The 12,388-nt window shown below is 43.5% G+C and overlaps 1 protein-coding gene across 1 annotated transcript in view; it reads right to left on the bottom strand.

Annotated features, from left to right (window-relative positions):
• The window catches only part of FAM184B (family with sequence similarity 184 member B), a 166,768-nt gene extending 155,270 nt beyond the window's left edge, over positions 1 to 11,498 (bottom strand). Inside the window, exon 1 of the mRNA XM_059164983.1 lies at positions 11,018 to 11,498. Coding sequence (XP_059020966.1) covers positions 11,018 to 11,164 — 147 coding nt within the window. The 5' untranslated portion in view covers positions 11,165 to 11,498. The remainder of the gene's footprint in view (positions 1 to 11,017) is intronic.
• Between the last annotated feature and the right edge of the window lie 890 nt (positions 11,499 to 12,388).

Here is a 12,388-nt window from a genome sequence, read left to right as displayed (position 1 = left end):
ATTTAAAAAGATAAAAACCATTCCTGGTTCATAAGCCATACAAAAATGGGCAGTGGGTTGATTTAGCCTGTGGGCCATAATTTGTTGGCCTTTGTTTTAAGTTAAAAGAAAAAAAAGACAAAGTTATGTATGTGTTAGGTTTTTTTCCTTTGTGGTTTTCATTTTTCAATTATTCAAAATGCTCAAATGACATTGAATAAAACAGCTTCTATTGTATTTGTTCACATTCTTTCTATTTTTCTTGCCTGTAAGGTCCATGAGATAAGCTGTTTTACCTGGCACATAACAGGTGCTCAGTAAATGTTCCATAGATGAAGGAAGTTATACAATATTTATACAGTGGAATACTAACACAACCATGAAAAGTTGTGTTGGCAAGCTCAAGGTCTATTGTGAAAGGTTAAAAAAGAAACCCAGGCAACACAATAGTTATGTATGATGTAACTCTACTTTTAGAAATTATAGGTCTATGTTTGCATGGGGAATTAGACAGTAGGGTATACAAAACTATTATCAGTTATTTTATCACTATAGTTATTACAGGTTTGGGGATGCTTTAAAGTCTTTTTTTTTTTTTTTTTGCTTGTATTTTTGAATTTTATAAAATGGATGTGCTTTCTAAAATGGTGTATGATTGCTCATTGCTGTTTTATAATTCTCGTGTCCTGAAGGAATTTAAATCTGATCAATGGAGGCACCAAGATTGGTCAGACTCTGTATCTGTGGTCAGGGACTGGGAGGGACTAAGTGAGATGCTGGCCATGGGGGAATGGGGGAAGTCCTCTTATTTGTCAGATAAGACCAGTTCTCCACGCCACTCTGAAAATTAGAGATTAGCACCCCCTGAGTTCTGGCCTTGAAAAAAAGCTACCCAAATATATATATATATATAGGCTGTGGTTAAATTTTCATATTTTAAGCTAGGAGCAAAGGGAGGTCCAGGAAGAGTTTTATGCATTTAGCCCATCAACGAACACTTGTGGGCACCCATCACTAACCAGGCACTGTTTCAGGCCATGGAGGTGCAGGAGAGAACAAAGCAGGCAAAAATCCTTGCCCTCCAGAAATTTCCTTTGCAGAGAAGAGAAAGCGACAAACAGCGAGAGGGAAAAACGATGATAGCGATGGAGCTGAGGGGACCTCCAAGAGGGGCTGGGCAGCAGCACTGTCCAGGTAGACAGGGTGGCCTGGTCTGAAGAGACATCTGAGCCAAGCCCGGTCAGCCAAGTCAGGATCAGGTAGAAGAAGCCACAGAACAGAGATACTGAGCAGCACAAGCCGGGCACATCTGAAGGCCCGAAAGAAGACCATCGTGGCCCGAGAGATGACACTGAGACATGGACAGTGGCCACCATCCACATGGACAGTGGATGGTGTGGATGAAGAAGAGGAGGATGAAGAAGGAGAAGATGAGGAAGACGAGGAGGATGAGGATGGTGAAGAGGAAGAGTTTGATGATGAAGAGGACCACGACAGAGAATTTATTCTAAGTGAACAAATGTTATTCCAAGTGAAACAGGAAGCTGCTGGTGGGTTTTAAACAGAAGACCATGTTCTGGTTTATATTTCAAAGCTCTTTCTTGCCCCCATGTGAGGTGGCAAGGGTGGGCCACAAGGCTCCTCAGGGGTAGGGGCAGAGGGGAAGGTGGAAATGGGGAACAGAGTTGGGCTGATTTGTTATTTGTTTACAGGGTGAAGTCGCTGGGACTTGCTTCAGAACTGCATTTAAGCAGGAGGAAGATAGGGTTCAGTTTGTTTGGTTTGGATTTCTTTCGTCTGCTTTAATTTAGCAGCTTTATTGGGATATGACTCTGACACCATACAATTTTCCCAGTTAAAGTACAAGTCAGTGGCTTTAAGGACATTCACAGAGTTGTGTAACCCTTACTACAACTGACTTTAGAATATTTTCTTTACCCCAAAAAAGAAACCCTGCACCCCGTAGCCACTGCGTGCCCCCCTCCCCGCCGTCTTGTACTCTGTATCACATTTTATTTATCCGTTCCTCAACTGATGGACATTTAGCTTATTTCCATTTTGGGGGCTATCATGAAAAGTGCTTCTCTGAAAACTGTATGTGAGTTTTTGTGTGGGTGTATGTTTTAATTTCTCTTGAGGACTCAGGAATTGCTGGTTCATATGACAACTGTTTAACGGAGGAACTGCCAGACCGTTTTCCAAAGCGGCTGCCATGTGGTATGTCCCCACCAACAGTGTGTGAGGGTGTGATTCAGGTTTAAGGTCATTCTGGCTGCTGTGTGGAAGGAGGGATGCAGACACCGGAAGGGTCATGCAAAAGTGAAGGCATCTTAGCAGGTCGGGTTCAAAGACATCCAACTTCAAGTGCACCTCATAGTGTTTTATGGCAAAAAGATTTCTGTGAGATAGCCAGCTTGACACCATGAATCACATCATTAAATGGAAAGATTCCAAAGGAGAGGACTTGTTAAAACAGATCTGTAGTTTTCCAATCTCGAATCCTAAAGCAAACTGGTATGGAACTGCTTGAACATCTGTCCCCAAACAAGCCCCAACAAGCAGGAGGGTATTTTCAGAGAAGCTGCAGGAGTCAGTTGGTGCAATAAAACTTCCACACCTTTAAGCCATGAAAACACAGGGCTCAAGTGGCAGCCTGTCGCTAACAGGCATCACTCCCACTGCCTTGGGGTACTGCCTCTCCGTCCCAGAGAAGGGCTAGCTTTGTCCCATTGCTGGTTTTGAGGACTGGGCGAGAGCTCCGGCCCTCTGCAGTTCTACAAGTTCAGAAACGGAAGGGAGACCAGTATCTATCAACACGATGATCTAAACAGCCCTGGGTGAGATGCTCCACACTAAGTTAGTGAAACCTCCTTTGTCAAATCACCGAGGAAGAAAGACCTAATTTTTTCTGATTAGAGATGAGGAAAGTCGCGACGCCCCTTTGCATTGGAAGGTCAGAAAAGGCCTCTCTAAATAGAGATGCTCTTTTAGCTGATATCAACCATGTAAGGATCAGGAGGAAGGACAGTCCCAGGAAAACCCCCAAATTGTTCATTAGCTCCAGGTGTCTTCATGTTTATTCTCATTTAATTTTTCATCTATATTTACTAATATAAATAAGAGTAAGAAGTAGCCCTCTAGAAATTAATCAAGTTTAAATTGGTTGAAAAGATAACTATGAATTGAAATTATAATTGTTTTGGGACACCTGGGTGGCTCATTCAGTTAAGCATCTGCCTTCGCCTCAGGTCATGATGCCAGGCTCCTGGGATGGAGGCCCTGCATCTGGCTCCCTGCTCGATAGGGAGTCTGCTTCTCCCTCTCTCTTTGGCCCTCCCCCCGATCATGCTCTCTCTCTCTCTCAAATGAATAAACAAAAAATCTTTAAAAAAAGAAATTATAATTGTTTTTCCTTAATCTTTCTGATCATACTCAGGACCTAGTCCCATAACAGTATCATCCACTCAATCTCTATAAACATTCACTATCTCCCCCACACATCAATATCATCTCTCTTAGTAGACGTTGGACTAGGGTGAGATCATGTAAAAATCGATGCCCTGGCAGACAGAGTAGAATGTGTGCCTCTATGAGCAGATTACTCCATGAGGAAAAAGGTAGGCTAAGGAAAGATCTCTGCCCAGTCCCTGCTCTCAGCTTCACTAATTGGATACACCTTTCTCCCTCCATGGGAAAAAGTAGTAAAGATGATTGGGAGAGGTTATGGAAACATAAGGATGACCAGGGTAGAAATATCACCTCGCCCCCCCACAAACACACCCAGCCCTGGTTCTGTCAATACGTACTAATGTAACATCAGGCAAGAATGCTGGCCCACTCCTGGGTCTTGGATTTTTCCTCCCTCGATTAGAGATGGTGCTTCCCTTCTTGCTGTGCAGAACTGCTGTGCACACAGAGGATGAGTAAGTATGTCAAAGCCTTTGCAAAGAACACAACTACAAAAAAGAATGAAATCTTGCCATTTGCAACAACACAGATGGATCTAGAGGGTACAATGCTAAGTGGAATAAGACAGAAAAACACAAATACCCAGTGATTTCACTCATATGCAGAATCTAAAAAACAAAACAAATGAGCAAACAAACAATACAGAAAGACTCATAAATATACAGAACGAACTGGTAGTTGCTAGAAAGGAAGAGTTAGGGAGATAGGTGAAGGAGATTAAGAGCTATAAACTTCCAGTTATAAAATAGATAAGTCGATGGGTGCCTGGAGGCTGCAGTCAGCTATGAGTCTGACTCTTGGTTTTGGCTCAGGTGGTGATCTCAGGGTGGTGAGCTCAAGTCCCAGGTCAAGCTCCTCGCTCAGTGGGGAATCTGCTTGAGAGTCTCTTCCTCTGCCCGTCTTCCCTCCACTGTGTTGTCTCTTCTCTCCCTCTCAAATAAATAAATTTTAAATAAAACAGATAAGGGGATGAAAGTATAACAATAGAGGAGGTAGTCTTATAATAATGTATCATGCAGTGACTATTGTTTGGGGCTTTGTGCAACCTGTGGAACTGCTGAATCATTATGCTGTACACTTGGTACTGATGTAACTATACTTAATAAAATAAATAAATAATAAAAGACAGGGGTGAGGAACTAATAGAAAGCCTTAAAGCTCAAAAAGGAAAGCATTACAAACACTAAAAAAAAATCATAAGATATTACTAATGTGTGGAAGTTGCAAGCCCTTGATTGCAGGGTCTTCCAAGAGACTGGCACAGATCCTTTTCAAAGGGTGACTGAGAGGGTCCTGTCGAGTTATTCTACTCCTTATACTTTTAGCTTAGCAGATTCTGGCACCTAACGAGACCGCTCCTTGTCTCCTGGGCGCTTTTCCTCTGATCGGGAGATGAGAGGGAGTGCTATGTGCATGCAGTTTTCATGCTTGTGGTCCCAGGTCCTGAGAGTTAGCCTTCAGTTTGAGAGATGGCTCACGGAGAGGGAACTCTCCCATTCATTTTCTTGTTCTAATATAAAGCTTTTATTTGGAGCGAGACATTCTATACCTCCTTGAAATTTGGAACCAGAGAATCCCTGGGTGTGAGGGGTGCCAAACCTTCTGGGTACGAGGATGTGGAGCCCTAAAAGAAAAAAGCAGAGGCTGGCCTGACAGGCCCAGGGGCAGGGCTAGGCAAACCTGCCCGATGCTTTCAGAACCAAAAGCTTCCCAAAGGCTTTAGTGGGGAATGAATTTGGAACCTCGTAGGGCCCAAATGACTCCTCTGTGCCCACTTTACTATTTAAACCTTCAAGTGCTCTGAAATGGTGGTTCTTGACCCCAAGTAAACATCAAGAGTTCTTGAATGACTCAGAAAGCAGCAGTGCCTGTTACTGTTCTCTCCTTCCTTCACAAGTGGGGCCTGGGGCCTTACATGCTTTGCGCTTGTTTTTAATTTTTGATTTGGAAACAATTTCAAGCTTAGAAACACACTGCTAGGAAACGAACAGTACAAAGGACATCCCCATACCCTTTACTGAGCCTCCCCAGTGACTCACATTCGTCCCATTTGTTTTACCATTTGCTCTCTTTCTATGTTTTATTTATAAAATCAAATATTTTGAAAATAAGACATCATACTTATGTTCTTAAAAGAGGACCTATTTCGGGGTGCCTGGGAGGTACAGTCAATTAAGTGTCCCAACTCTTGATTTAGGCTCAGGTCATGATCTCCGGGTTGTGAGAATGAGCCCGGCTCTGGGCTCCATGCTCAGTGAGGAGTCTGCTAGGGATTCTTTTTCCCTCTCCCTCTGCCCCTCTGTCCAACCTGCAACCCCCTCGCATACATGTGTGTTCTCTGTCTCTCTCTGTCTCAAATAAATAATTTTGTAAAAAAAAAAAATAGTAAGACCTATTTCAATGTGCACTAGCCCAGAATAAGGATATGTTGTTGCATAGCCACAAAGTATATTTTCAACTCCAGCAAATTTAACATTGACATGCATGCTTTTCATCTACCTATCATCATATTCCAGTTGTCCATAGACTTGACTGTCTCCTTGCCACATTTTTCCCTCCAGAAGAGACTTCAGTCTGGGATCCATCTAGTTGTCGTCTCACTGGTATATTTTTAAAAGCTACCTGGGGATTTTAATGTGCACCCTGGACTTTGAACAACCATGTGAATGAATATTTACTACCCTAACATATGTTAAGTGTCTATCAGGTGCAAAGTATTGTGAATAGATTCAAGTTTATGATTTTTTTTTATGATTTTTTTAAAGATTATTTATCTGACAGACAAAGATCACAAGTAGGCAGAGAGGCTGGCAGAGAGGGAAGGGGAGGCAGGCTCCCTGCTGAGCAGAGAGCCCGATGCGGGGCTCAATCCCAGGACCCTGGGATCATGACCTGAGCTGAAGGCAGAGGCTTAACCCACTGAGCCACCCAAGTGCCCCAAGTTTATGATTTTTAAGGGACATATATATATGTACAAATACATACATATGTATATGTATGTGTATATACAAATCAACTATGATACCAGATGGATAAATATCACGAAAAAAGTGTTAACCAAATCTGTGGGAGGAAACTTTAAATTTAACAAGCTTACTGAGAGTCTACCATGTGCCAGGCATTGTACAAACTTCTGGAAAAACAGATGTAAGAGAGAATAATGAATGCACAATTAATAATTAATGAATACATGGTTAATTTCAAAAGCTAGGTTTTTCAAAGGCTTTTTTGGGGGGGGAGTGAGACTTAATATAAGTAGAATTCAACTTTTAGAAATGAAGACATTTCAGGAGAGTAAACATAAAGAAAAAAAGGAAGGTAAGTGAATGAATTGTGGAGTAAGGAAAGAAATGTACTTCACTGTAACTCGAGAACTGGGAGCATGGGGTTGGATTGGGTTTTCCTAGGAAAGTAGGCTGAACAATGTAAGATGATACAGTCACTTTGGAAAACAGTTTGGCTGTTTCTTCAGAAGTTAAACATAAATATAACATACAATTCAGGGGCACCTGGGTGGCTCAGTGGGTTAAGAACTTGCCTTCAGCTCAGGTCATGATACCAGAGTCCTGGGACAGAGCCCTGCATGTGGGGGAGGAGGAGGTCCCTGCTCAGCGGGAAATCTGCTTCTCCCTCTGAGCCGCATCCCCCCCTCCCACTCATGTGTGCACTCCCTCTCACTCCCAAATCAATAAAATCTTTTTAAAAAATAACATACAATCCAACAATTCAATTTCTACATATCTACCAAGTCTAATGAAAATGTTTGTCCACACAAAGACTTGCATAGGAATGTAATGCTCATAGCAACATTATTTACAATAGCCACAAAGAGGAAATGACCGAAATGTCTCCCACAGAAGGTACGTATCCATCAATGGGATACTAGTGAGCAGTGAAAAGGAATGAATGACTGACATACGCTACAACATGAATGAACCTCAGAAACATTCTGCTAAGATTTAGCAACTAGGTGAAAAGCACCAGATGGAAATACCATATATTTTATCTTTCATTGAGTTGAAGGGTCTGCAAAAGACAGATTTATAGAGACAGAAAGTAGATTAATGATTGCCTGGTGTAGGGGTGAGAATAGGGACTGACGACAAATGGGATGTAAATGTCCTAAATTGGATTACAGTTATAGGTAATAACTCTGAACATTTACTAAAAAATGTTGAATCGTACACCTAAATAGATGAATTTTATAATATATAAATTATACTTCAATAAATCAAGTTATTAAAATCAGAGAGGAAATAAGTAATCTTAGAAATGAAAAATATAATTATTGAAATTCTAAAACTTGACAGGACTTAAGACTTAAGGCTGGAAAATCTTTGACAAAAGTTAAAAAACTTAAACAACTTATTTAGAGGACTAGTGAACAGAAGGATTTAATTAAGGAATTTATCAGAATCCAACACGGAAGCAAAAAAAAATTTTTTAAATCACATTTCAGGGTATAGATGAAGAGGCTTCCTCACTGACCTGATGGCAGTTCCAGAAAAGAAAAGGTAGGCAATGACAGAGAAACATTATCTGAAGAGAAAGTCACTGATAATTTTCCAGAATTAAAGAGAGCACACCAGTCCTCAACAGAAAGTACACTAACATATAGTAAGTCCTGGTGAAAGTGCTGAACACCAAAACAAAACAAACACACATATTACATGTTATCAAGGGAAAGGCAGACTGACCACAAAGGAATGAAAGTCTAGCAGCAGAACTTTCACCAGCAACAACCAGTGCCAGAAAACAATGGAGTACTTTCATCACTGTGCTTTGGGAAAATAACTGTTCACTAGAGTTTTATACCCAATAAATTATCACCCAACACTGAGGGCAAAATAATGACAGTTTCAAATATACAAAGAATTCCCTCCCCTACCTAGACCTCAACAGCAAAAATTACTAAGAAATAGACTTCAGCTAGAAGAAAAGTGCATCTAAAGAGAAGGCTTTGGATTCAAGAAAAAAATAGTGAGAAGTGATGAAATGTCAGTGAATTTAATTAACACTTGATCATAAAAATGATTTTCAAATTTAAAAATGTCAAATGTTCTAAAAATGTCAAATGTGAAATGGGTAAAGTATGCAAAAATCTTTTGCAGGAATGGGGCACCTGGGTGGCTCAGAAGGTGTAGCCCCTAACTCTTGATCTCGGATCAGGTCATGATTTCAGGGTGATGATCTCAAGGTGATGATCTCAGGGTCCTAAGATGGAGGCCCAGGTGGAAAACCAGGCTCAGTGGGGAGTCTGCTTGAGATATTCTCTCTCCCTCTGCCCCTTCCCCCTCCCCTTCTTGCTCTCTCTCCGAAATAACTAAATAAATCTTAAAAGAAAATCTTTTACAGGAAGAAAGAATTACACCATAACTTTGTTAGAAAAAATTATAGTTAAGTACATATGTTGAAAAATAAAAAAAAGTTCTGAGAAGAATAAAAATAAAGCCTAATGCCCTCAAATCAGCAGTGGAAAATGAGGAAATATAGATCATTTTACTAATTCAGTAGAAGGCAGGGATAGAGGAAAAGGAAGAATGAAAAAGCACAGCACACAGAAACATAAAACATGATAGAAGAATAAGCCCCAATATATTAGTAATCACAATCAATGCACAAAGATTAAATTCACCTGGCAGAAATACAACCAACTTACTGAAAGATTCAGTCTAAAGAGATGGAAAATATGTGACACACAGACATTAGCCAAAAGAAAGGTAGCACATTGATATCAATATTAAAATGTCTAATTTAAGCAATTAGCATAAAAACCATAAAGAGAGGCACTACCTAATAAGAATCCATTATGATTTCTAATGCAAACTATCCTTTGAAGAAACACTGCCTACTGTGTGCCAGGGATCATGCTGCTTTCTCCACTGCTGTTAGCTTCAGTGCTTGGCACTTAATAGGTGTGCCATAAATACTACAGAGTGGAATGCTTACCACATTGTATTGAAATTATCTGTTCAACTTTTTGTTATCCACAGGGGTAAGGACAATGTCTTAGTCAGTTTTATTCCATCAATAATCAGCACAGCACCTGGCACACAGTAGGCACTCTATAAATCCAAACTGAATTAAAGTGTTCATCCCTTTAGGGGATAAAAATCTCCCCTAAATGTTCCTGCCCATAATTACTTACCCTTTGTTTCCACTTCTATAGAACTTACAGTTTGAAATACCCAACTTAGCAATTGATTATATAGTAGTGTCTGAGTTTTCTTTCCATATTTCAAACTTGTGTCTATAAAAACATTTCAGATTCTTTAAAGATAGAGATGGCTTATACTGTGTCTAGAGCCTTGAATCAATATTTTTTAGGGGTTGATGTCACATTTGGATAAATGTAGATTAGATCAGTGGTGCCAGCCACACATGCCAAACCCTCAAGGGGTATCTCCAATCCCTTTTTTCAATCCTTGACTAAAGAGATCACTGTTTGGAAACAGGCTCATATGCCAAGAATGTGGGGAAGTTGATAGGAGGGGCAGGAGAAGGCATCTAGTGTCCATTTTCAAGTCCCTGTGCTCCCTTCCCTCTGGCAAAATAGGAAAGAGCCTGTGAACCTACCAAAAAAAAAAAAAAAAAGGTATGGGGAGGTTGGAGGAGGACAGGGAAGAGAGCATGTCCCATATACTGCTGGACAGAATCTGGACCTGACCCTTCCACTAGCAGACATGGTATCAGGAGTTTATTATGATGTCAAAAGGAAACTCCAAGGCAAACAGCTATATTCTCCCACTGGAACCTTGTGTAAGAATGGAATCTTGTTTCCATCTATACACAAGGCACAAGAGGGGAAACCTACAACAAGGAGCTCCTAATAGGGAAGCTGCAGAGAGTTAACCAAGGGCAAGGTGGCATCCTCTTGGTGGTCTTCATCCGGTCCTGGAGAGGTTCAGTACTGTCCCTGGGAGGACGTAGGAAGATGGGCTGGCTGACCTCCCAAGGTCTTTCCTAATCCAATAATTAATGGGGGAATGGTGCACTTCCCCATTTATGCTCTTACAACATCTGCACCCAGTTTGATAGTAAATCCCCTGGGCTGCCTTCCAGGTTTAGTACGGTGCCAGGCAAGCTGCCGGCACTCAACAAATGGCTCAAATATTTGTTGAATGAAGGAAAAAATTAATCAAGTGTTTAAACAGAGTCCACATGACCTCCCCAGCTGTAAAGTACAGCGATGAATAAAATCACAACATTCCAGACACGATCATTTGAGCAGAACTGGCAAAGGAAAACACACGCGTGCGTGCGCGCGCACACACACACACAATTCACACTAGCACCGATTCAACTGTTTCCCACTTTGGGAGCACAGACCACCTGCTCAGCAAGCAGTCTGTAGGAGTTTCTTTGGTAAGAATCCTCTCTCTCCAGAGAGGTGCTTCCAGAAGGTCAATTTACCAGTAAGGTTTAGGACCGCTTCCCTTACCGACTGGCCTCCCAGACAAAGTTTCTGCTCGGATTCAGTATGGGCCTCCCCTGGTCGCGTCCGCTCTCCCCCAACCTGGGCACCCCACCCAGGGCGCGCAGCTCGCCGGACCGCAGCGCTTCACCTTACCTTGGTGAGCTGGGCGATCTTCTTGCACATTTTCACGTGCATGTCGGGATCCCAGTCCATTCTCCAGTCGGCGCCACCGCGGGCATCAGCTTTGGAGCCCTGGCAAGTCCCGGACGCGTGAATTTTGCTGTTGAGGACAGAAGCCATGGCTATAACGCGTCCAACACTCAAGGGTTCTCGCTCGTGTTCTCGCTGCCCGCGGTGTGCACGTGCGTGCGCGCGCGGGCCTGTGAGCGTGTGGGCTTTCTCCGGAGCGGTGGCACTGCAGTCCCGCCGCCCGCACCGCCGCGCGGCCCCTGCTGCCCCGAGGTGTTGGCCTTTCGGCGGTTCGCGAGTCCACCCTCCCTGCTCCGGCGCTCGCTCGCTAGCTCGCGGGCTCTGCGGACACCCGCACCCTGCGGCGAGACGCCGAGGATCCGCACGTGCGGCTTGCGACCCGCGCGCCGCTCTCTGGCCGGTGCGGATTTCGCCTGCAACAGTGGAGCTTCAGCGACCAGAAGCCGCCGGCCTTGGAGAGGTTTGCGCTGGCCCCGCGCCGCGCTCTTGGACACGTGGGTGGCTCCTAGCTCCCGACTAAGCAGCGACTGCCGGTGGTGGGCACCCCAAGCCAACGGAAGAATTAGGGCCGGCTTCAGCCTCGGGCAGCCGGGAGCACGGTCTGGGAAGGGGCCCTTGTTGATGTTCTCCGGGGTGGACGGGTGGCGAGGGACAGGGCACCTTGACCAGCCAGCGCCCTCAGCCCCAGGCTCCGGAGCCTCAGAGCTCGGCGCTGAAGGCAAAGATTGCGGCCAGGGGGTCTTGAGAGGGAAAGGGAGGTAAGAGCAAGTCGGGGATGACGCGACGTGGTACCGGGACCCGGGTGCACACTGTGGGCCCTAGTAGGGACTGCGGGTAGCAACCCCCCTTCCCCCATCTTGGGGAGGAGCCCGGACGATGCGGGAGGATTGCCAGAGATCATCGAACAAAGGGAAGAAGCCAAAGGGGTGGCTGAGAGGAGCTGGTGACAGAAATCTGGGACGAGAAAGAGAGGAACGCCCAGTTGTGTCTGAACCAAGATACTCCTATTCTAAATTTCTTACTTCGGCCCCAGGATTCTACACTGGGTAGGAATGGCCAACCTGGGTTTGTGAATTCTACTAAGTTTGGATTTCCTCTCTGAGACAACATCTCAGTTTCCCAGTGCATTTAGAAAACAGAAGGCCCAAACCAAAATCTCTCTTGATATAGTGTCTTGGTCCTAAGCTAGATTCCCTGAGTCAAAATACTTGGAATTAAGTGTCCAAAAACCCACATTTTAAACAAGCTCCCTTTAAAGTACTTTTGCAGGGTCTTATTACCCCTAGGAATTCAACCACTGTGTAAACTAGAGGG

Source organism: Mustela lutreola, chromosome 1 (assembly GCF_030435805.1).
Source record: "Mustela lutreola isolate mMusLut2 chromosome 1, mMusLut2.pri, whole genome shotgun sequence".
NCBI lineage: Eukaryota > Metazoa > Chordata > Mammalia > Carnivora > Mustelidae > Mustela > Mustela lutreola.
This window is presented reverse-complemented; position numbering and strand designations above follow the sequence as displayed.